At 36.9% G+C, this 26,869-nt stretch overlaps 2 protein-coding genes across 5 annotated transcripts in view; both read left to right on the top strand.

The window, feature by feature from the left end:
• Window positions 1–20,727, top strand: part of LOC111866583 — a 22,216-nt gene extending 1,489 nt beyond the window's left edge. For all 4 annotated transcript variants that reach the window (XM_023855666.2, XM_023855667.2, XM_033752332.1 and 1 more), the window contains exons 2-4: window positions 5,106–5,358; window positions 14,223–14,395; window positions 18,536–20,727. In XM_023855666.2, coding sequence (XP_023711434.1) covers window positions 5,106–5,358; window positions 14,223–14,395; window positions 18,536–19,008 — 899 coding nt within the window. In that variant the 3' untranslated portion in view covers window positions 19,009–20,727. The remainder of the gene's footprint in view (window positions 1–5,105; window positions 5,359–14,222; window positions 14,396–18,535) is intronic.
• A 2,658-nt stretch (window positions 20,728–23,385) lies between these two features.
• The window catches only part of LOC111866581 (contactin), a 45,652-nt gene continuing 42,168 nt past the window's right edge, over window positions 23,386–26,869 (top strand). The window contains exons 1-2 of the mRNA XM_023855664.1: window positions 23,386–23,624; window positions 26,093–26,272. Of these exons, the coding sequence (XP_023711432.1) occupies window positions 26,099–26,272 (174 nt within the window). The 5' untranslated portion in view covers window positions 23,386–23,624; window positions 26,093–26,098. The remainder of the gene's footprint in view (window positions 23,625–26,092; window positions 26,273–26,869) is intronic.

Raw genomic sequence — 26,869 nt, 5'->3', positions numbered from 1 at the left:
GTGAAAATGGCTAAAAATAATAGGCAGCGAATTGTTAAGGCAATAGTAATTGTAATAGCAGTACTACTAATACTGATTTATCAGATGGTTCAGGTTTTGATGTAAACGGAAAGTGTCACGAAAAAGATAGGCCATAACAGTAGACAAGCGGCTTAAGGACGAGAAAAGACTAATATGAATAATAATACAAATCTCACCGTCAACGCAACTACAATTTATTAACTTGGTTCCAGTAGATGTTTCGACTCTTACAGGGTCATCCTCAGGTGTTGTGATTTACACATTTTCATTATTGAATTGTAAAGCGTGTATACATATTTACATACATAGACTTAAATTGACAACTTTTTATGTACATTTATATTCCAGTCATTTTAAATCTATTTATGTAAATATGTATCCACGCTTTACATTTCAAGAATGAAAACGTGTAAATCACAACATCTGAGGATGACCCTGTAAGAGTCGAAACATCTACTGCAACCAAGTTAATAAATTGTAGTTGCGTTGACGGTGAGATTTGTATTATCAGTTACACTCACGCAACAGGATGCAAACATTAACAATAGACTAAACGGCCTCCGCNTCTCGTCCTTAAGCCGCTTGTCTACTGTTATGGCCTATCTTTTTCGTGACACTTTCCGTTTACATCAAAACCTGAACCATCTGATAAATCAGTATTAGTAGTACTGCTATTACAATTACTATTGCCTTAACAATTCGCTGCCTATTATTTTTAGCCATTTTCACGATACAATGCATATTTAAGGTAAAAATGCGAAAAACTCTACAAAATCGCATGTTCATGTCCGACTGAAGCCGAATTCCGCAGCAAAAATTATTTCTTGGTGTGGACTAAAGTCGAATGTTGTACTTTACCGTAATGGATTCTTGTTCGACTTCGGTCGACTATCGCAGCGACAGGGTTAAACTTGGGAGCCGGGATAGCGCCGTCGGTTTAGCGACTCCCTATAGGCTGGACGGCTGAGGATTCGGAGTTCGAGTCCCGGCAGGTGCAAGATTTTCCTTTCTCCACGTTGTCCCCTGGGGTAAAGCAGCCGGGCCGTGAAGCTGAATACTCACCTCCAAACAGTGTCGAGGTCAAGAATACGTGAGTCTATATATCCACTTCCCCTTAAGCTTTCATGACGTAGTGCTTAATAAGTTAAGCACACGGATAATTTTACCTTTTGTCTTAGGGTGAATCTTAGCTGCCTTATTCTGTGACCACGCAAGTTCCATGTCAGAGGGTGCAACGGCTGTCATTTACATGTAATAGCAAGGACAGCTGCAGCACCTTTGTATTCGTGAAGGAATAGCTTCTCAAATTACATCTGTTTTTACATACTTCACATGATATGGTCTTATACCCACGAGTACAGAGATATTTAGAACCACAAATATTGTCCACCAAAAGCATTTTCTCTCAGATATTCAGTCCACTTGCTGCAAGACTCCGGGAGAAAATCTTCTGTTACAGCAGAAAATTCTTTACTCAACTCTCAGTGATTCTCTCACATTAGCGAAGTCAGCACTAAACGCTGACTCCTAGAGTTGACACTTTTGGAAGCAGAAGGGTTCTCCGGCACTCTTGGGGTCATTGAATCTTAGATTATGACGCACTTAGAGATTTAACCTGCATGTCCTCTGGGAGATCGGAACTCACTCCCATATCCTGTTAGTAATCCCTATGACAGAATGCTAATAATATTGGCTTATTATAACCGGATCTTTCAAAATTAAAAACTCTTATTGGTAAATATTTTATCCAATTTTGGGGACCAGGGCAGTGGTCACGTAAGACTGACAACCTTACCGCCATGTGTGAGCCGATGTCTCGAACAGTGTTCCTCAACCGCCAGGCCGCGGCCCGGTATTGGGCCGTGGCATCAATTTTACCGGGCCTTTGTTTTATAAAAATGAATTTACCGGGCAGCTGTCTCACAGAGGTCAAGAAGCACTGGCCTAGAAGATGTGGGAGCCTCAACCTGTCACACCCTCCTGGGCCTCCACGGCCTGTTACAGGAACAGCTTCATCTTTTTCATGGTGTGAATTTCCAGAAGACCCTGCTCTTAATACTCACTTCTGCAAGAATCACAAATACGTAGATAAATAGACATACAAGTGGCGTGTGTCAAGGTAAAAATAAAAGCTGAATCTGTTCTTAATTACGTTCGACGCCATGAAGAAAAATGTTCCATCCAATCTTAACCACGGCACTACAAAGAAGTGAAGGTCAGCTTTAAGCCTAGGCCGTTTTTTTTTTTTTAACTCCGGATATATTTCCTCCGGTACCCGACGAATGGCAGGCTGGCTGGACCCCAGAGCCAACCTGAACGCGGCGGCGAAGGAAAAAGGTCCTGCCAGGAATTAAGTTACGGTCGTTCATTCCGTAGTCAGGGTTTATATGATTGTGTAGACCGAAAACAATTGGTTCAGAATAGAGTCCAGGAATGCTCTCGAACTCCACAAAACAGGGAACTTCTTGACAGTAGACTGACTCTCAGCCCTTCAAGGAGAACCTTATACCGCAGAATTAGTTACTTGATTATATAGGGTCGCGCCATAGCTCAAGCAGATAGTCGCTGGCTTATCACCGCGGCGGCCCGGGTTCGATCCCGGGTCTGGTCAAGTGGTATTTGTGGTGGACAAACTGGTGGCGCTGGGACAGATTTTATCCGAGTACTTCGGTTTCCCCTGCCAATCTCCATTCCATCAATTGCTCCACAATCACCCTCACCTATCACCTCGGCTGGGACAATAGGCCAAAATTGGCCGCAGTACAAGGGACTTAGTCCCACCCCACTAGCAATAAAAAAGATACTTGGTTATATGAATTATCATCGTAATCAAATTATCTTTTTACTCTTTTATCCTTTGTTTGTGTCTATCTTAGTAGTTTAAATTATTTTGGATATTTTTAGCCTTATGCATGGTTGTGATAGAAGTCGTGGCTCAGTTACTGTATGCAGTCGAGGAGAATTCTCCTGGTAAATTAAATTCAGTATCAAGTGCATTAAATTTATCATAAAAGTTTCAGAGGGTAGCAATTAGCTACCACTGCAGTAAATAGCCAGACACACATCAGATCCCCCAAAACTGATTTGTTACATCACAGTTTTTTTATTGCTAGTGGGGTGGGACTAAGTCCCTTGCACTGCGGCCACTTCTGGCCTATTGTACCAGCCCCAGATGATAGGTGAGGGTGATTGTGGAGCAATGGGTGGAATGAAGATTGACAGAGAAACCAAAGTACTCGGAGAAAACCCGCCCCAGCGTCACTTTGTCCACCACAAATCCCACTTGACCAGACCCGGGATCGAACCCGGGCCGCCGCGATGGGAAGCCAGCGACTAACCGCTTGAGCTATGGCGCGGCCCCACATCACATTTACTTTATGCTCTGTTCACTGAATGAGATATATTTAGTATCACAAGACATTCCAGGAACTGTCTCACGGAGCTTTATATTTTCAACAAATTAACCTTCTCATAGCCTTAAGCCATTAGATTCCATATCACAAACGTGATCTGTACCGTGATATCATAATTGGCCTTCAATATGTGAAAAGTAAGAATTTTATTAAGTCCGCGTTTAAACAAATTTTACACTTAGTTGAACAAAAAGTGACACAAAACTGTTCATCATAAAATATAGTATTTTTTATGACTACAAATGTGATGCTCACTGCCACATGTCATTACACTGACTGGTTAGAATAGAATAGGTTTATTTATAAGAATGAGCAGAGGTTTAACTAACCTTGTGCCTGTAGGAAAGAAATAATATAATAGTACTCCTAATTTCGTCTTGGATCCTTCCTTCAGTACTATAATATCCGTATTTACTTTAGCAAACAGTATGACACAAAATAACGCAAAGGAAAATGAACTTATATTTATCTCGATATTCGACTTACTAGTACGGGAAACCTGTACAGGCTCACGAGGCATCATCCATACAAAAGCAGCAAACTGCACATTCTGAAATTATTTAACTCTTCTATACATTTCTAAGAAACAGGTTCTAAAAATTGTCCGTAGTAAATTATGAAGTTTGGTGGAAAAATTCCCAGTTTTACCAGTTCGAGTTCCGATAGGGGCAAGAGTTTTGTCCTTTTCACGACGTCCAGACCGGTCCAGAGGCCCATTCGTCCTCCAATCAAATGTGTTCAAGGGACCCTTTCCCCGGGGGTAAAGTGGCCAGGTTCAGAAGTTGCTATATCACCCCCAACTATTGCTGAGGTCAAGAATAATTGAATCTATATATTCACTCTCCCATACGTCTTAATGGCTTTGTGTTTAATTAGCTAAACACAGGACAAATGACTTAATTTTGAAATTGTGCAATTCTTCATAAAGTATTGACAAATTGCACAATTCGGATTGGTGTGGGGTGAAAATGCAAATACCTTACTTATCTGTATTCTTCTTTTAGCTTATTAACGACGTTTTCCTAAATCTTTAGGTAGGCCCAATGACTTAGAAAGAATATGCTATGTTCTACGCGAAGACATTGCCACCGCATTCTCTTGGAAGAACTGAATACAAACATAAAAACCCACTGTAGTATCAGATGGCCTCCAGCCGAGAATTGAACGCCAGACCTCTCGAGTGTGAGGCAGAATTGCTAAACATTGAACCGATACATTCTGTCAAACATGTATCTCTATGCCTGTTTAAAATTTCTTTATTATTCTTACGGAAGAATTTCTAAAATTAAAGAAAGAAATTTTCAATAGAACCTCCGTCGAGTGTAACAATATATATTCTTGTCACCATTTTCTCACATTTGCCTTACATGTTTCGGCTCACAAAGAGCCATCATCAGAGGCATCCACAACAAAAACATGGAAACACTTGCACTGCTCAACAATCACAATATACAGTTTTTTGTGGAAGATGTTACACGTATTGGAGCGTAAAACACAACAACATCCAGTACCCCGAGAAAATGGTGACAAGAATATATATTGTTACACTCGACGGAGGTTCTATTGATAATTGGTGATTGATAGTGTAACGGACCAAAATGAAACAATTCAAAGAAATTTTCTTTTATGTGATAATGTCTTCAACGTCTTTTTGCGCACGGATATTTGCAGGTTACATGGAGACGAATATTACGCTGTGGCAGTTTCTGCTGGAACTTCTTATCAGTAACCAGTACACAAGTATTATCACCTGGACTAACAATGATGGCGAATTTAAGTTGGTTAATGCAGAAGAGGTGGCTCGCCTGTGGGGACTGAGGAAGAACAAGACGAACATGAACTATGACAAGCTGAGCCGTGCCTTGCGCTACTACTACGACAAGAATATCATTAAGAAAGTACTGGGCCAGAAGTTTGTTTACAGGTGAGAATGATTCGTATTAATTAGCATGAGATAAAATTTTCAGCAAAGAACTTGGAACACTGCCCTCCTTCGTGTGTTCCAATATAAATTGCGAGATCTTTAGCAATCAAGATATTTAGGTTCATCATTTCCTCCTCTGTTAAAATTCTATGACTCAGCTCCAAGTTTGGCAACATTGTCATAATGTTATATTTTAGCGTCCTGAAGATGGCACATTAGTGCCGAAACATGTAATGTGGAAGTGAAGAATAAGGTGAAAAAAGTGTATACACTGTAAGACGGTCAGCATAAACCATGAACATTGTCATATTTCCAATTGTTATATTGGAATATATACAATATTCATAAGAAAATAAATATGTTTATGATCAATATTCTTCACACAAAATGTTACATGCCCGTCTCCAATGGTCAGTTGAGTGTCGCTGTCACGCTGAAAGCTAAATATGGAATTCGGGTTATAATTTTGTTATTCATATTATACATTAATACGATTTCAACTGAAGATAAAAAATTATGGATAATGCACCAGTGCGGCAAATTTTATAATCCTAATTAAATGCCACTAATTTTGCTCCCGTTTCAAATATTTGCACATCAGCAATTTCGGTGTTATCAACGGCAGTAAATTAATAAGTTCAAATGTTTGGTTACCTATAACTGACTAATTCCATGGAGCTGAGTCATTCTTGAGAAGCCGAAAATCGCCAAACTACTCAATAATTTCCCAAAAATTTATGAAACTTGTAGACTCATTACCATGTTCACAAAAGCCCACCACTGATCCCTACCCCGAGATAGGCGAAGGCAGTCCATACCACCCCATTCCATTTGTCTAAGATTTAGTTTAATATTATTTTACCATAGGGTTGTGAGACGTTGAGGGTCCCACACTATCTAGACAATCGGCTCAAAGATGGCGGTAAGGTTGTAAGCCTTACGCGCTTTACTCCTAGGGAAAATTATTTAATTAATTCCTGGTACTCATTTCTGTTAGAGGCTGAGTAAACCCCAGGGCCTTGTGCGGCTGGAAGGATTAGGTCAACTGAAAAACATCTAGTAACCTCATTGGGACTTGACCTTCCGGCTTGTAGCATAGCCCCTCAACCACTACGCTACCGCGACACCCGTATAGTATACAAGGAAAGAAGTAGCTTTGAGAATTTTAAACTTTATGCTCCTAGATAATATGGTCTCTACATATTTGTGAAATTTATTCTAAACGATGAAAACTCTTTTCGAGAAAATCGCCATTTCGTGTTTTGTCCCTTATATTTATAGGGTCCATAATTTTTGGAGCTGGAATGTTTAGATTAGCCTAACACCGACTTAGATGAATATTCTCTTGGATGCTGAATAAGGAAAGCAGGCCGTTCAGCCGTTGAAGCGCCAGCGAGGAGTACATCTATACACATGTACGTATAAAGGCAAAGAGGCGGAATTTCGGAAACCACTTATTCGTATTCAGGAGGCTTAAATTATGTAAATCCCTCAAAACCTTCAAACCGAAATTTTTCATGATCGCAATATTTGTCACATATACTGCGTATGAGATAAGTTTCAAAACGAAGAAGTACGATTATAAATATTAATATACTGGAAACTAAATTACGCAAATTCAATAATTTTGAACGGAGAGATCTTGGACGTTATTGCGTGTAATACTAATCGACTTAATAAGGCAGGTTAACAGAATTAAATTTTCGTTTAAAAATCAATATATATCTGTAGTCTACATTAGACGCAGAAACATATCGGACTGAGGAACTAAACTTCGTGAGATAATTTAGATTTGAAATGGAATTGTCTCTGATTAACTTAGTAGGCACATATAAATTAACAATATCAATGAAGGATAAGCAACTACTACTTTTCAAAAAAATTCATAATAAATAGAACATCGAGGTATGGACGCCTGGACTGAAGTGTTGAAAGATTCAGCTTAATATGTCATAATACTTATTGTCACAAATGCCAATAAAAATTTGTTATAGCATATGGTTGCAAATCTTCTTTGAAATATTTCGATCGTTCAGGGGTGAATCAGTGTGACAGTGTTCCGGCTGGCAGGAATGGACTGAAGCTCAGACTGGACTAGAGAGTTACAGAAAATCAGTTGACTCTCAATAGTCGAAAAGGAAAGCGTAGTGTATCGAATCAAGCCTAATATTTATAAAAGTTAGGAAACATGATGTTGCATCTTAGCATCCTTCTGTAGTTGGAATTAGAGTTTATTTTCAGCTATTTACTGTCCACCATGCAACAATATCAAGATTTAAAATGCATTCCTTTTAAAATTCGTCAGTGCAGTACATGTTCCGGCCTGCTCGGCAATCATCAGATTCGTTGAAATTCGGGGGAACTGCTTTACCTTCCGCTCACAGGAGTTCCCCCGAATTTCAATTCACCTGATAATGGCCTAATAGGCCGGAACATGTATTGCAGTGACAAATTTTAAAACAATTTTATTTTACGTCTTTATATTGTTTCAAGTTGGACGTTAAAACAAATGAAAATAAATTCTAATTCAGAAAACATGTTATCAATGTGGCTATGAAAATGAATTTTACAGCCTGACACTATCCCGACACAATTAACGCGTTTGCCCATATTTCGAGCTGAGCAGACGAGTTTGTTTCGTGCTTCGTGGCGTGTGGCAGTGTTTATTTGTGGTGACTGAGTATGTGCAGGATCTGTGGAATGTTGCAAATTTGACCTGCCTGCGCAATGGCTGCTAAAGAGGACGTTTGCTAACTTTGTGAAAAGATGTTTTCTGTGGAAAGCAAAGATTTCTGCGTTGCAATGGATCATGCTCTACGAGATTTCGTCTTTCCAGCCTCCAGGTGAGAGTTATGGAGTGTACTTTCTATAAAACAAACGGCGAGTCCACTTACAATTTTGGGGCTTGTGTGAAGAACTACTATCAGTTTAAGACGAAAGTACTCCATTATTTTCTCTCATATCTGCTCAGACATCTGATATCTGATATCTTCCTAAACTGAAGGAAAATGATGCGCTCAGTGTTCAGCTGAAGAATTTCAGATGTAATGGTATTTGCACCAGCAATATGACTGAAAACCTTACTGAAATGATTCTCAAATTATCTGAGGTAAATGAGCAAGTTCGCAAGATGACGAAGTTTTCAAAATGATAATGGAAAACATCTCCTCGCCTAAAGAGTCCGTCTCGCCACGCAAGGAACCGCCAGTTTCTGACGGTTTTGTGCTGCCGACGACCAGCAGGAATAAATGAATGAAGAAATTTCTTTGCCTGTAACCACGATGAATGGAAACAATGCAGCTGTGACTGCTGACTATGACTTCACGACCGTAAAGAAGTCAGAGACTATGAAGCAAATTCCTAGCTCTTTATTGCAGTCTATTAGAAAAAACCAACCTCTAAGACTGAGGTAAGAAGCTTCTGTCTCTCCATTATTGCAAAAATGCAGTCAAAACAAAATATCTTTTCGTTTCTCCTATCTGCCTTATGTTTTTATCATATACATTCAGAAATCTTTATTGGAGGGCTCGCGGCACTATGCTACAAGCCGGAAGGTCGCGGCTTTGGTTCCCGATGTCAGTGGATATTGAAATCAACCCAATCATTCCAGTCTCAATAGAGCCTTAATGCCGACTCAGCCTCTGACAGAAATGAGTAAAGGGCGGCCGGCGCGTAAGGTTGACCTCACCGCCATCTGTGAGCCGATTGCCTAGAAGATGTAAGAGCTTCATCGTCTCAGAACCCTATGGACCTCCACGACCTGTTACAGGGATAACTTTACCTTCTTAATTTATAGTAATTAAAATTAGTTTCTCTTACGTCCAACAGGCTTACAACTACATTAAAATCTTCCTTTTTTGACGTGTGGGTTAATGTGGAATATTTCATGTAACTAGTAATGAGGGAGTACAATCAGACGTCTCTTTGTTTACTCAATTATATTGGAAAATTATCAGTTCTTTACTTCTAGTATTTTTATTAGGTTAATTAAACGTCAGTGGATATGTATGGTATGAAAATCATCAAAATTTATGTTCCTTTATTTTATTGTTTTATATGTTTATACGAATGCATTTAATTACGTGAGATCTGATTTAATTGCCTACTCAAAAACTTGTTAACTTTTGTGTATACGTCTCACCTTATGGTGAATGGTGGAAACATGTAATGAACTATGAGAGAAACTTATGTTTTTAAAATAATCGTTTGTGTGATGCTGTAGATTTCTAATTATTATATTGTTTTATTACCTGCTCTCCGCTTCTAGAAAATGCTGGTATCAGAATTTCACTTGTAAATTTGAGATAAATTTTATATTTCCCTTTCACATGATATATCTCTTCCTGTTTTCTGCAAATTAGCCGCTGATGGAACATGTAACAGTGTTAGCATATCTGACAATCACATCTTCGACGTCAGTCTTCTGGCAAATCTTGTAAACAGGCAATGAGGGTACTTTGTTACGTTCATTGTTATTATAAAATTATGCTTCTCCCACACTTGCTATGCATAAGAATATCTTAGGCGTGTATTTGCCATAAATCTCTTCATGTATTTCCTTCTATTTTTCATTTTACTGGCTGTCACAGCTGTTGAGTTAGCACGAAAAAAAAAAGTATTATTATTATAGCGATATTCCAGTTCTGTTACCACAGTTAGCGGTTAATTGTGTTATTGTTGTTATTATCTTTAACTGAATTGTATTATCGTCTTCCACCGAAGTCGTCATTACAAATAACATAGAAAGAAGAAAGCATCGTTATGGGATCGAAGGTATGTCATTTAGTCTCTAGTTTCTTTATCACGTTCCCAGTCTCACTTTTAAGACATGTGTGGCTTCTATTTGTGTATAGGAGCATCAAGAAGTGAAGGTTTGAGTCTTGATTTACGTGTCTGTACTTCACGGTGACACCCCTGGTTCATCAAATATAATTTTTTCTAAGAGTGCCTGCTAGGCTAATAAGAGGAAGAAGCTTGTTAGATGTAAATGTTCATACAACGTTGTACGAACATATGGGTTTGGTTGGGAGATTTCACTGCTGAGTTTGATTCATTTAATTAAAGGTTAACAACAATCCATATGTGTTTCATGCTGATAACGATGACTTGAGGCATGTAACATAGCAACTGACAGATTATTGTGGAGCAATTTATATGCATAGTGATAGTGCAATAATGAAGCTACTCAGAGATAAGTCAAGAATTGCTTTTACCAAGTTTATTACATAGAAGCTGAGCTTATGCTGACACCCAGAGTGCCTGTATGGCCCTTATGAAAACATTTTTAAGTGCTGACGAAGTCGTTTTTATATCAGTCTTTGACAATAAATTGATATGCTGTGATCTCAAGCCTGTAATTTCTACGAGAATTTAAATGTATGAGGCCCAAGAGAAAAATTGACATGAATATCTTTCTTAAAAAGAAATATTCTTGTTCTGATAAAAGACTTTAGCTAAATTATGAATAAGGAAGAGAGGAAAGATAGATAAAAATAGAAGAAAATTCAAGAAAATGTGGGAGGAAGATGAAGTTATATGTGCTTGGTAATGTTCTTCGGCCCTAATTGGCTGGTTAGTGTAAACCTTTGCCTGAGTAAACTCTTGAAAACTAGGATTCAGTCTATAATTATCATATTATTTTTAACTTTAGATATTAGTATATTAAATTCATATAATGGATGGCAGTGCATCTCGGTCTAAGACGAATTGATTTTTAATCTAAAATATTGACTCTCGTTTTGTTTAAATTGATTGATGATGTTCACAGTCTACATCTCTTAACGACCCCCTATTTGACTAGGGAGCTGGGCTACATAGAAAAAGTGGAATTTATAGTTAAGTTTCTGCTATATATGTATTTATTTGAATAAAAAAATTAAATTTCAATAACATTCTGCAATTATACTGCAGATATAAGAAATATTTTACCCAGTTTATATTAGAAAAAACCTGATAAATCAATGAAGAAGCCCGCAAAACTTGGCTGTGCATAAATGCCTAAGGTAAGGCTATAAAGTCTTAACAGTTTTGTTATTATTAGAACACCCATAAACAAAAATTCAAGAACTAATTGCCGCTGCGCATTTTTCACTCTTCTGCTTCATATCAAAAAATTCTCAGACTTGAAGCTGGCTATCGTGAATGTTTTATTTTTTCTCTCTCTCAGTCCCTTGTAACCTTACAAGAGCCCACAGCTACTTTCTTCAAATTATTAACTAAATATTATGAATTATTAATTAAGAATTAAAACTAAATCTCTCATTCGACTTTAGGTATATACAGATGAGAAAAGGTCGATAAACAAACATTACAAGCTACGTTATAATATTATCGTACAAAGAGAGGTATTTTGAAATAAGTATATTTTGGAAGCAAGTGAAGATAGGAATTCATGATAAAAATACTTTGAGTGCATGGAAACAACTACTGTGTTTTGACATTGCCTCAATAAACTATTGCTCACACAGTTAAAAGGAGCAAGGAGTTTAAGAGCAATTGATAAATATTTAAAGTATCCTTTTTCTTGGTTTGTCTTGCAAGAATGCTAATTAAATTTGCTTCTAATATCCTAATTTACGTAAGTAAAATACTGACCCCCTCCCCCCCGATGGTGTCTCTACTTTAGCGTAGTGGAGGGGCTTGCGTGGTCAAATGACCCTGAGAGCTATGCCGGCGGTAGCATAGCTACTACTAGAGCCACCCATGCCGGACATGTCGAAGGTGATGACCCATACTGAGCTCGTTGCTGTAGCTGTAACACTGTAGGCTTATGTTCGGAAGTTGCTCGGTTCTACTCTCGGACGAGACATCGACTATTCTGACTGAGGCCTTTCGCGGTTTTCCTCATTTACTCCACACAAATTTTGAGATAGTTCCTTGATAAGGCCACGATCCTCTCCAATTGAACATTCATCAGTAATCCTGCCATTCAACTTCATGTAATCCACATGCAGACAAATGGTTAAACAAACCATACATGCGTATGTGAAGGGGTAAGCGTTAAGTAGCACGTCTACTGTAGCTCTAATTAATATAATTGTGATTGAACATTGAAATTCGGCAGAAAGCGTACTCAGCTTTTCATATAGCGTTGTTTTATGCATTGGATTGTCACAGGAATAAGTTCAAGAACATGTAGGTATTGGTTCCTTAGCCAACTTGGTCCGTTGTAGAGAAAAATTATCTGAGCTATACTTGCGAAAGGCACCAGCCTGCGTGAGCAGCAATTTACCTATATGTAATTTTATTATCTATGCTACTTTTCTGAGCCAGATTAATCCAATCAATACCATCCCATCCTATCTCTCTAAGATCCATTTTAATATTGTCTACCTACCTACTTCTTGGTCTTCCCAATGTACTATTTCTTTCTGGAGTTAGTCAGTAATTGGTTCAGTGGAATTCAAATCGAAAGGTAAATACACTAATTGCTAGATTGTCATTCTATTATTTTGCATTGTACGAAGCAAGAAACTCGTAAGTTTTTTGCACTTGTTCCATAGTTTGTCGCAATATAATTTGAGAACTCTGAGTTAACTGGCGCTAATATCACTCTGACCTCGGATGTTAGTATGGTCGTCGTGTTCGTATTACTAATGATAGAAAAGAAATACGAAGGCTAGATGGCCTCTAGTGGAAGTGTACTCATGTCAAGTGTCATGAACATTCGTCAGTTAAAAAAAACAATTGCGTAGGACGTAAATACCGACATGGTAGCAGAATAAGTGCAATCATTCCTTCCAAAACAGGTTAATTAGAAACTGTATAAGGAATCTCATGAGTTATGCACAAAATAATGGAAATCGACGTCTTCATTATTAGTTACCGACATTTCGCAAGCAAAACATTTAAACTAACTTTATGATGCCTCAACTACTCCGCATAATTAAATTAAATATACTAGTATATGCTATACTACTCGCACATATGATTAACCCGTGACACTTTCATATCACATACGTTTAGTGTGAAATGTAAAACAAATTGCTTGTGTTTCGCTTAGTGGGGGGTGGAGTCCAGCTGGGTCCACTCGGCACGGCGGCCACTTTGTCCACCACAAATCCCACTTGACCAGACCCGCGGTGAGAAGCCAGCGACTTGAGCTATGGCGCGGCCTAAATTGTTTGCGTTAAAATCTTTCCTAAAATATATTTCTTCAGTTAGAATTGTACGGCGCTTGGCAAACCACCTCACACAAAAATCACGATCATTGCCTGTATAAGTGAACTGATGAGTAAATAACATGACTGGTGACTGCTTGACCACCACTGTTCGATTCCTGGAAGGAAATTTTTCTATTCGCTGCCACGTTAACACTGGCACTAAGACCAACCTAAATGTCTTTAAATTGGTGTTTGATAAACTTTCCTGGGAGTTGGAATGTGAAAGTGAACCATTGTCTCGGTCTGACACTTAACAACCGCTCCTCTAATAAAAGTAAAACAAGGCTTGGCATATGTTAACTAGAATAGGAAAAGGATGGATGAATGAATCTATGTATTGACATTAGGCTGTATGCTAAATAAATGATCTGTAAACACAATGATTTCGTAATCGTATTCGCTGTCACCCTTTGCTCCTACAGTTTTGTTACGATACCCGTGAACCATTGGTGTGGTTGTAGTACAAAAATAAGTTTTTTCTTTAACTCTCTTAAAATTCATTTGAAAATTCCAGGCAATAAAACTAGAAACCATATCAGTGTATTGAGTTTACGATGGAACTGAACACTGCTCTGCTGACAGATCATCTTTTATGATAGTTCAATGGCTCGAATTCGAAATATCCTAATGCTGACACTAGTAATCATACCATAACAACACCTATTTTATGACTGTTGCAAACTGAGATTCTCTTTCCTATAGATTTGTGTCATTCCCTGAGATTGTAAAAATGGAAAGTAAAGTTCCATTTCGAGTGAAGATGGAAAGCCTACAGAAAACGACTAGCGGAATTTTCAGTAGAAAATTTTATTATGGATCTCCTGGAGCAGCCATCGGGTTTAGTGGATTCTCTGCAAATAGCTCAACCTTGCAAGGTACGTGCATATGTGACATAAGCAATGCTTCTGTGTTTCCTCAACGTAGTATACCTTCCTCGAATATTTTTCAACGACAAATATTCTGGTCTATTATTAGCTTTTCTTCAATTCAGTTAATAAAAACAGAAAGTAAGTTTAATATTTCTGAATCACACCTTTTGGCTTTGGGAATAAATTGAATGCTTAATGAAAGAAAATACAAGAGAGAAACATTACTAAATTCTAACGGATCTCCCTCCTGCATAGCATGGACCCATAATGATAATGTTTTAGGAAGTGCTAAAGACTAAATAATTTCTTGGATTCTATTACACGTTGCACTAGGTAAGCAACTAATTGTAAGTCGATGATGAGTAGGTCGTGCACTCAGTCGCGTACCCCTAAACTACAAACTTGCTTAACGCAACTAGAATATTGAACATTTGTTTCTTATACGAAGTTATGTCTTTTTGATATTGAAGTTACATACGTAGGTACCATCTAAAGAACTACATAGTACAGGAGACAATAATCGTATTTTTTAATCCCGTGAAGAGCTCAAGCCTCGTCTACCCTGACATGAACTGACACGCGATTACTTTAAGGACCATGCACTACAATAACTATGTAGTCCTATAATGTAGCATTTGAGTAGTTAATGTGTATAATTGTGGAAAATTGTATGGAAATTTGTAAGAGACTGCTTAGAAAATTTTCCGTAATATTGTGTGTAGATTTGCTGTAAAGCAAACTTGAATTTTAAGAATTAAGAAATTTTAGTTTAATACCTATATTTAAATATGTGTATAATCTCTAAACATATTATGGTGTGTTCACTAGCATACACCGAATCTCGTGTTTGGTAAAAATTATGCTGTTTCCAAATGGCCATTAAATGAGAGGTTATTTTTATTGACAAAACATGCGGTATGTGTAAGAACCGAGACGTGTCTCAGCAATGTCATTCAGAGCTATGTAAACAGCGCGAAAATGATCTCTCGTTTGACACTCGATACCTGATGCAATTCGGAAAGATCGTCGAATTAACTTAGAACCATACATTATAGATGATTGATTTCAGTGCTGCGAAATGAGAAATGGTCTATAAATATTTTTCTACAGCTACTCTTAACCACCAAAGAAGCTGCTGAATACTGACTGATTAAGCGTTTCGTGAATTAGATGGGTTCATCTTAGCTCGTCCACTTATTGCAGCATAGGGTTTATTGTTACAAGGACAGCAGTGTGGAAATATTTTCATGGTTTGTCCTTATTTTGTCATTCCAATTGTCTGCTGATCACTTCATTTTTCGGAGTTATAATGTTTATCGTTCATAAATTATTACAAAGGCTCTTATAATTCTTTCTGAATTTAAGCCGTGTACCAAGTTTTCTAATAAACGAAGATGTGCTGAATTTGCTTTCGCAGTATTCTCCACTTATCCTGAAATTTATTGAACATTTCAACCAGTAATGTGGGTTCTTAATATATCTTATGCAAATAAGCTACTATTCGATACATTAAGTCATAAGGCCTTTTCCGATGTGAATGAACAATTTAATGTTTTTCTGAATTTAAACATTTCTAATTAACTCTGTTTTTTAATGTCCCGTCCATATCTTTTTCATTTTTAGTCCTTATCTTAATTCTAAGTTAATTGTAGTTCACAACTTATGAATCGATTTGTCATGTAATTTTCTCTAGCTCTCTATATATTCATTTTTCTTAAGCCCACTTTTTCTCCTCAGTACTTCGCTCTCTCATATTTCCAATCTGTGTTCTTCCTTTACGGCGAGAGACCAAGTTTCATATCTAGGCTGCTCCATAGCTCAAGCAGTTAGTCGCGGGCTTCCCACCGCGGCGGCCCGGGTTCGATCCCGGGTCTGCTCAAGTGGGATTTGTGGTGGACAAAATGGCGCTAGGGCAGGTTTTCTCCGAGTACTTCGGTTTCCCCTGCCAATCTTCATTCCACCAATTGCTCCACAATCACACTCACCTATCATCTGGGGCTGGTACAATAGGCCAGAAGTGGCAGCAGTACAAGGGACTTAGTCCCAGCCCACTAGCAACAAAAAAAGTTTCATACCTGTGTGAAACATGAGGTGAAGTGCAGTATCATCTTTAAGTATTTAAATAGGAGACAGATTGGTGAGAATTCCGAAGTGTATGGTATCAAATGCACTTTACTGACGATTCGTAATGAAAACATGTCGATAAAAACTAAGGCACTCTTTGGAATCTTGTTTATTTCACTGTACGAAACATAGCCCCGTGCTAGTGCGGCAACTTCTCCATCACATTTGTGTATGTGGGTAGTCTGAAACATATCATGGCCGATTTCCTCTGCAATGATTGTTCAGATAAATTTGTATAACCATTGCGGGTTTTATTGTTTATCCCTTTTGACAAATTAATCGTATCTACAGAGAACATAAAAACTATTGTTTCGTTATTTTTCCTCCAGAGTTTGTGATATCTGTCTGAATTTTGCGTGTAAAAATAAACAATTGATTCATAAATATCTGCTTCCTAAATATAGCGAAAGGCTTACATTATCTTCTCTAAGTTTGTTAAAAGACACTCGGTCAGCTGCTTATATTATGCATCGTATGAGAAATAACAGGCTACTAATTAAGTTTGTAGTAGGAAAGGAGAGAGGGAGGACGCAATTTCGGTACCTCCTTAGCTGGCTTAACAACATCCACGGAACTGTTCTCCAGATAATAGAGCTACAGATAGACGTGAAAGGATTCTGACGATGGTGTATACTGTACTTCTTTTGGCTTGTTTTGGACTTCACCCATCGTCTGGTATATAAAAGACAAAAAAAAAACCCACGACGTTTCGGAGACTGGATCTGTCTCCGTCTTCAGGTGGATAGGGAAGGATAAACATACTCAGTTGGGCCAGTGGATCCAGTGATTGAGACTAGCTCTTTAAATTCTGTGTATAATATTTGCCTCATTAATATATCAACAGGAGGAGCCACTTGCACCCACTAGTGCCATAGAAGCTACTACATATACACACACAATGGTTTCACTCGAAAAACCACACCATCTAAATCTGTCACCAGTAATGCCCTGAACAGATTTCAAAATTTTCTTTCATGTGTACCCACTCTTCCTATAGACTGTGTGTGTGAGAAACACATAATTTTTTCTCTTTCCATGATTCTCTCATTGACACGTGTCTTTTTTAACCTGAATGCAGTTCTTTCCAGTGTGAGAAGTGAGACATTCTAATAAGCTGCACATAGAAGTTAAACACTGCGCCTTTTAATATGCTGTAAAAGTAACGGTGCACTCTCTCAATGTTGGAATTACATGGCTTCCTGTCTGCCTTATCAGTGTAGTAATATGAACTATTACATTATAGCCTCATTTTTGTCTTGCATCTGATACTATGCCATATCTACCCTTACAATTTTTGCAAGGAATTCCGGATTGGTGTCACAATAATTAACAGTACCACAGTAGCATTTATTCAGACAGAAGACAAACTTATTGCCTATACTTCATATGCTGCACCAATCTTAATATTTATTATGCTGCTTATTCTCCAATTGAAGTCTCTCATATGCTTTTGTTTTACCATATAGTTACTTTTATTTGCATGAAAACCATTTTCTTACAGGATTCGCAGTACTTCTTTAGAAGTAAATATCAAATTTTCCATTTCTTACAAATTTAGATTCAGTTTCCATGTATTCATACATACTATTTTTTTTTTCCTGTGGCGCTACAGCCCCAATTTGGGCCTAGGCCTACCTCCATGAAACTCTCCATTTCACTTCGGTTTACTAGATCTTACACATTCGGTAGGACTCCTTGAGCGAGTGATAAGCTCGTCACAAGGCCTCTACCTGTAGATAAACACAGAAAAACGCACACAAAAACATCCATGCCCTGAGTGGGATTCGAACCCACGATCCCGGCTTCCAAGCGAGCAAAGACAGTGCATGCCTTAGACCGCTTGGCTGCCGTGACCGGCCGTACATAATATTACCATTCAAAAAGTATCTCCTAGTTGTTTGAAGTTGAAGTCTATTCTGAAGATGTTAATGCCGTTAAAACAAATAAATAAAATAAAACTTTACGTTCAAAAACTAAGAGTATTGATTTCAGTATTCAGTATACATGATTTTCAAATTTCAGAGGTTCCTGACTTGTGCACTACGTTCACCTTGCCCCCATCATTGTTAGAAGCATGGAGCAAGCTTCCTTTATCACTAGCCCTTCAGAGTAAGGAGAGAAGCACGACATACAAGCCAATTAATTTAGACACCAAGTGCCATGGAAATTATAATCATCAGACTGGAAGGTGTCGATCACCACTCAGTCACTACTTCCTTCAGCAAGACAACAACTGCAGCACTAGTGTCATGGACAGGAAGCAAGAAAGTGGTCCTTCACTGAACATGAGACCTTCTTCTTTTCAGGCCTTTGCATCTAAGGCTTCTACTCCCATCCATTTTTGGAGTTCTGTCAATCCAATCCCTGGTCTCAGTGCTTACTCACCATTTCAGTTCCCTTTTCCAACAGAGTCTTCTCTTATTTACCCAGGCTCAACGTCTTCATCCCTTTCAATACTCTCACCAACGAAAGCTCCCATTTCTGTAATTCAGTAAATCTACTCATCAGTTGGATATAATTGTAATTATTGTATGTGCTTCAATAATGATATTCTCATGAATGATATTAAAGTAAGAGTAAGTAAATAGTCACACTCACTGCTTTCAGAGAATTCGTTTAATAGATCCTTTCTTATAGAAGAAATTATACAAATTTAAAATGTATCTGTACCATGATTTGACACTTAATTGTTAAAAAATAACCTCATCCTTCACAGTACAGAAGCCATATTAAGACAATCCAAGTTCCCTTACATCACACTCATACAAGGGCCTATTATCTCACTTGGAAGAGGAATGGACTATAAAAGCAACTTCTCTGCTCAGATTTAGTCATTAATTAAATTTTTTATATAACTTTACCATCTTCATTCTTAATCCTTCACTTCCAACTTCATTTTACAAAGAAACACGTTCTTATACAGGGCAAACAATGTTGTGAGGACAGAGTCCCTTGTCTCCACAGATAAAGGCAATGGCTTTCCCCGTATAATTAGCCAATGGAATCTACACAAGTGTCTCTTTAAAGCGCTCAAAGAATCTGTCAGTTTTTTCACCTGTTTCAAAATTGAACATTGTCAGATTTGTTCTAGAGAAACAGAACTGAAGCAGGCCTGATAAAAGGTACATTTTACAGTTGTTAATAACTCATCTGACTGTATATTTATCATACACAAATATCACAAAAATATGACAGTATTGTCATATTCATATGTTAATGACAAGACATTGATTAGATTTATTGAACACTTATAACTTGTAACTACAAACAATTATAATGCTATCACTAATCTACACACTTTACAGATCCCCATAGCAAACACTATAACTTCCATGTCTTCATCAGTCGTTGCTTGGTAATGGATTCTAACAATGGAGACTGCTCTAGTTTTGTGCTCATGTTCTTGCTGTCTGGCTGGATGCATTTTATTATGCTGCTTCCAATCATACAGTTCAATAAAGAAATGCAGTTTCTCTTCTCAGAGTTTTGTTTATGTGAGGTGGTTAGTAAACCCTAATGATCATATTGTTAAAATATCTGTATATTTCAGATTCATAAGGTTCAATTAGTGAGCCAGATTGTTTAGTGGTAATTCTATTTGGCATGAGTAGGGTGGGGAAATGTAATGTTAATTCTCTGAACTTGAATATATTTTGGAATCATGTTAATTGTGAAATCCTAACATGTAAAATAGTTTTTAAAGAAAGAGAGTCTTTAGTTTTCATGTGCAAAGTACAGTGTATGCTTAGGATAAATTTTCAGTATTATCATAGACAATCTTTTAATAAAGTTTTTCCTTCAGTTATTGTAACAGTACTTTAGATTTTCAGATTACTGAAGATGCTTCAGACATGCTACTGCATTCTGCTTTGAGAAATTAATATTTTCTGATCTATTTTGTTATCAGTTATTATTTGTTCCTGAGTTGCATTCTATTTATTACTGGGTACTGTGCAAGTAACATCTCCTTTATATGAATAATATCTGAAAACCTCAATATTATTGATGGATTTGTAGTTTTCACTGCAGTGCATATTAAGAATATTAGTTCTTGGGATGTAGTGCCATATAGTCCAGCAGAGGGTGAACATCTGTCAGAATACACTTATATGAGTATATACAGCACTTACACATTGAAGTGACTGAGAAAACAATGTTTCTTGTAGGTCTCAAGTGTGTTTTGGATAAAAGTTATAAAGCTGAATAAAACTATCAATGAAGAAAACAAATTTTTCATTCACTTTTTCCAAATTTTTGGTTTCATAAATATGATCAATATTACAATTATTTACTACAAAGATAGGGTTTAATTCATTAAGCACCGTGCCATGAAGATATATGAGCAGCTGGCAGTGTAAATCTACAATTTTGAACTACTAGATGGAGGTGAGTGGGAGACAGTGTAAACTTAACAGTAATTGAAGAGGTTTACTTTCTTGGATATAACACCATGCAGTTCACTGAAAGTCAACTGCTGCTTTGGTGTAATATGTCACCTTCATTTTCAGGGTTGAAGATAGAGCCAAGAAAGAAATCAGTGTGAAGCATGCAACAAGGGAACTTCAGTTCCGAAAGGTAAAAGTAAATCTGTTCGTATGTGTAATTAATTAAGTGCATTTAATGAATATTTCCTTCATTAGCTGAGAAAACATATTCCAATAATAATAATAATAATAATAATCCAATATACTATCTGTCTCGTGCCTTTAACAATTCATTTCCAAATATCAATCTCAAATTCTCAACAAGGAAGGAAATTGAAAACATTATTAAATCCCTTAAGCCCAAAAATTCACATGGATATGATGAAATCTCTACCAAATTACTTAAAGCAAGCTCTGTTTACATCAGTTCACCCTTGAATCATCTATGTAATAAATCTTTATCATCAGGTACTTTTCCTCAACGCTTAAAATACGCTATAATGAAACCACTTTTTAAAAAAGGAGAGAGAAAATGCATCTCTAATTACAGACCAATATCCATATTGACTTCATTCTCAAAAGTCTTTGAAAAAGTTATGTATAATAGACTACTTGAACACTTAAATTCTAACAACATATTAGTCAAAGAGCAATTTGGATTTAGGAAAGACCTAACAACAGAAAAAGCAACCTATTAACTAACTAACGATATTTTAAGTGCTCTCAATGACAGATTAATTGTGGGAGGGATTTTCTGTGATCTAGCAAAAGCTTTCGATTGTGTTAATCATGATATCTTACTATCAAAATTAAATTTCTATGGAATAACTGGCAAAGCTAATGAATGGATCAAATCATACCTCAAAAACAGGTATCAAAGAGTTGAAATAAATAATAAAAACTCCAGTCATAATGCATTTTCAAACTGGGGAATTATAAAGCACGGTGTTCCACAAGGATCAATTTTAGGTCCCTTACTTTTTCTTCTCTACATAAATGATCTATCTAAAACCATCAACAATAAATCTAAACCAATTCTATATGCAGATGACACTAGTATAATATTTAAGAACTCTAAATTTGAAAACTTTAAAAATGACATAAATATTGTATTTGAAGCCTTAAACAGATGGTTCGAAGCCAATTTACTCTCATTAAATTTTGATAAAACCCATTACATATCATTCACAACTAAAAACAACCACCAAATTGATCTGGACATCAGTTATGCCAACAAATTAATCTGTAAAGTACTTGATACAAAATTCCTTGGAATACATGTAGACAGTACACTGTCTTGGAAAATACATATTGAACAAATTATACCTAAATTAAATGCAGCTTGCTATGCGATGAGATCAATTAAGCCTTTTATGTCACAGGAAACATTGAAGATGGTTTACCATGCCTACTTTCATTCTATTATGAACTATGGATTAATATTTTGGGGGAACTCTTCACATAGTGTAATAATTTTTAAAATACAAAAGAATATAATTAGAATCATTACAGGATGTAGAAGTAGAGATTCATGTAGAGAATTATTTAAGAAATTAAAAATTCTACCTCTTCAATCGCAATACATATTATCGCTTCTCTTATTTGTTGTTTACAACAAAGATAAATTCAAATTAAATTCTGATGTCTATAACATGAATACTAGACAAAAATATAACTTCCACCTACCCTCATCAACTTTATCAGTATATCAAAAAGGAGTCTACTTTACTGGCATAAAAGTGTTCAACAATCTGCCACAAAGTATTAAAAACTTGGGCAATGATACTAAAAAGTTTAAATCAGAGTTAAAGAATTATCTACATGCTCATTCCTTCTACTCTTTAGATGAATACTTCAATGTAAATAGAGAATGATGTAAAATTAAGTTATATTAATTTTTAAGCTAAAATGGCCTGTACTTATGTATGTAACATTTTGACTTGTTCTGTATCCAAAGGTATTAACCTGCTTAGGATTTATAGAATGTAAATAAATTCAATTCAATTCAATTCAATTAAGACCCACGACACAAAGACGTATGGGGAATGGAAGTATAGGTCCAGCATTCTTGACCTCTGCACTAGAAGTAGACAGCTTCACTCCACAGGCCACATTATTCCCTGAGAAGGATCCTATGATGCCAATCGAATAGGTGACTGAGTGGAACATAGGACCGGTCTAGGCGCTGGGGACATGAGATTTACATCTTGTCCCTGCCATTCTGTCAACTACACATCCCCATCTCGGAACTGGCGGAACTACACTACGTTGATTAACACATTTGCCGAATGAGCAATGCTTCTATCGCCGGCGTGTACTGGAAGTAGTATACAAATGTCCTGGATAGATGGCAACACTTATAGAATGACGTTACATGGTTGTCAACGTGATGCCAGTTGGGCCAGCTGATGGCATTATCGTTGTTGTTATGTGGTTGGTGGCGTTGGCGGTGTTGTGGGGTGTGAATGCCTTGTGCAGTGTGACTCAGTTGAGTGTGGTTTGGTGGTTAAGTAGTAAAATTGAGATTGGCGCGTGTTAAAAGAGTTTTTTTAGAGTTTTGATATTCCAGAAGTAAAGAGCTGCCAAGGAGACGGGATATAGTATGTAATGCAAGATTGACAGTTTGAAGTACGTCGAAGGACCTACATTTTCCAGTGCCACTCCCTTATGAAGCATCGGTACCAACGGTAGAGCTAAACAGTTTCACATAATTATTCTGACTATAACGTAATTAATATTGTAATAGCAGCTGAAGTGTAGCCAGGAGTAGTTAGTCAGGACTGTATTGTTTTTGATGTTTGTCTCACTTTTCCAAGGCGCGTTTCTGGTCATCATTTTCACAGTCATTTATGAATATTTTTTCCAGCTTTTTCTGTACCTGCTGTCTTCCAATATTTGTCTGATCCATCTTGTTTTAGGTCGCCCAGGAGGTCTCCTTCCTTCAGATTTTCATTCTGATGCCCAAGCTGTCTTTATTCTATCCATTATTTGTACATTCCCAAACCAGTGTATTCATTTTTCTTATAACATTTAAATTTTGAACTGCAGCTCCTTCAGAAACTTTTCTTCCCGTCAGTAATCAAAAATGTTAATTCGCGGATTCTGCGTTTGTTTCTCTTCATAAGATTACATGTTTTGGTGTAATTTGTTAGTCAGTTTTATGATGAGGTAAAATTTAGGACTATTTTGTATTCATCTGTACAGTACTGTCTGTTTTTTTGTCATTTCGCCACCCAAATGACTAAATCAATCTTTACAATAATTATGTTATTAATGGTATCCTTATGTTTGTGTCTGGGTTCCTTGAAATCCACATGGCCATCATCTTGTCCGTAATCATGTTTAGTCCACATTCCTTCATATTAAGATTCTGTTTTAGTTTTGTTTTTTTTCAGTTATGATATCATCTTTCTCCTAATTCACCATGCCATCTCAAAATGTTAGTGTTTACATGCATGGTCTCTTGTTCCCTCCTCTGACTAGAATCAGTTTCACCTGCCATGGCATTAAATGAGATTGTTGAGAGGAATCTTCCTTCTGAGTGCTGAAGTGAAAACAGTTGGGAAGGAAGCAAATTTTGGCCTAATCATGGTATATCCTGGAATATGCATGGATGGACTGAGGAAATCCACAGAACATTTCAGTCAGGATAGCTCACGTACCAGCCAAGACTTGAACTGAGCACCTGCTTAGTAATTCATTTAATTTTTATTTTATCCTGCAGATGAAAATACAATGATATGGGACATGTACAAATGTTTTATGTTTTTAGGCAGTAAGAGTGCCCCTGTGGTCTAGTGGTCAGAGTTCCTGGCTACAGATCCAGAGGTCCCTGGTTCGATTCCCGGCACAATCAGATTTTCTGAGAAGTAGGGGGTCTGGAACGGGGTCCACTCAGCCTCGTGAGGATAATTGAGGTGCTACAAGGAAATAGCGGCTCTGGTCTAGAAAACTGAAATTAAAAGCCATGGGGATTTGTTGCGCTGTCCACGGGAGACCCTCTATCTTCTAAAGTTGGCACTAACTTCGCCCACAAGTGGCAGTTACTCGGCCGGTATAGTTCGCTTGTGAACTCAAGCCACGGAGTTTTGTTTTTGTTTTGTTGTTAGGCAATCTGCTATAGAAGATTCAACGTGGTACTGATAGTTTATTGTTATAAAGCTCAAAATCATGTACATACCTATTATAGTGATTATTATTTCTTATGTTATATATGTGTATGTCTTTATTTACACCGCAGTTACACTTTTCTTTTCCATACAAGATTGTTTCTTGAATGTATAGCAAGTATAATGTTAATATCTTTAGTTGCCTGAAACTGTCTCTACATCATTCCTTTTTAACCTTGCTGTGTACCTTACAGCCTCTTTTTGAAGGGTAGATATTCACCTAGTTAGTGCCTTTGCACTCTACTCCCATACAACAATTCCATATGCGAGAAGAGGATAAATCGAACCATAATACATCATTCTTCTTACATTGTCATTACATTGTCATGTGAATACATCCTCTCGTTGATGATGTTTGTGATTGATAATCAAAGTAAGTTTTGTTCAGGTTTAGATGTTCATGGTTTGAATACAAGAAATCGAAAGCAATTATATTTGCCAAACTCGAATCTTTCTGCTTTTCAGAAAGGTACTATGTTTACTGCCATTAAACTATTCAACAGATTGCCCATAACCATTCAAAGCCTTAAAGAGGATAGAATTAGTTTTAAAAATAGGCTGTTTTTATATCTTATGAATAATTCCTTTTATACAGTTTCTGAATATGTGGAGCATAACATAAACAATTAGTTTTAATTATTTTGTTATCTGTGTGTTTGTTTAAATTTGTTTTTATATCTTATGAATAATTCCTTTTATACAGTTTCTGAATATGTGGAGCATAACATAATCAATTAGTTTTAATTATTTTGTTATGTGTGTGTTTGTTTAAATTTTTGTATGACGACGACCTTCATGTCCATTTGTTTGGACTTGTGAAATGAATTGTATGTATGTATGTATGTATTCATGTCAAGCCTGGAGTGTTAACTCTGGACCATTGTGTTTGGTTTTGTTGCCCTGTATTGACCATTCAATAGAAATGAATCTATGCAGAGATAATGTCTTCCTTGTTTCATTGTACTTACTTTCTTTTCTTGTTTTAGGTAGCAATGTTGGAAGCTGGTTGGTTTTTGATACTGGCCTTGCCATGTGTGGCTTCACAGATTAGAACTTTAGATTCAGAAATGAGATGCCCTCAGCACTGGGTCAGGTTTCAGTTGTCCTGTTATCGATTCATCAAGTCCCCACTTCGTAACCGCAATGATGCCAGGAAGAATTGTGAGGTAGGTTTCAAAGAGTTGTCATACACAACCTTATGTTATGTAGTGGTTCATTTTAGAACCATTTTGAATCCTATACATCTAGGCATTTAGACTTTATTTAAGGACAAATAATACATAATAAGTTAGATAATTTTTATACACAGTTTAGTGCTAAATTGTCTGCCAGTTATGATGTATTACCGCTTATTTCATTATGCTTTATTAAAAAAAAAGTGATATTGGGATACAATTCCAGCATAACTCAGCTTTCACTCAGTTATATGATCAAGCATAAGGAATAAATTTTGATAATTTCAGAAACAAAGACTGAAGCCTAAGTGTTAATCGAAGAGAGGGGTTATAAATGGATATTACCTATTCAAGGTCAGGCAAACAAGTTTTGAGGCTTATTTTTTAAAAATCTATTTTAGTAGCTGCAAATATTGGCAACCTAGAAATTTTTTTAAGTAATCTCCTTTTAATTCTTTTAACCCTTTGACGCGGTAATTTAAATTCCGCGGCTGCGTCTCCTGCGGTAATATATTCAGCCGGCCATTTAAATTTTGCTCGAAAATTATTTATTCATCATTGTTCTTAAATTCTATGAGATAGGAACAT

The sequence above is a fragment of the Cryptotermes secundus genome, unplaced genomic scaffold, assembly GCF_002891405.2.
Source record: "Cryptotermes secundus unplaced genomic scaffold, Csec_1.0 scaffold666, whole genome shotgun sequence".
Taxonomy (NCBI): Eukaryota; Metazoa; Arthropoda; class Insecta; order Blattodea; family Kalotermitidae; genus Cryptotermes; species Cryptotermes secundus.
The sequence above is the reverse complement of the archived record's forward strand: the minus strand, read 5'-3'. Positions and strand labels throughout refer to the sequence as shown.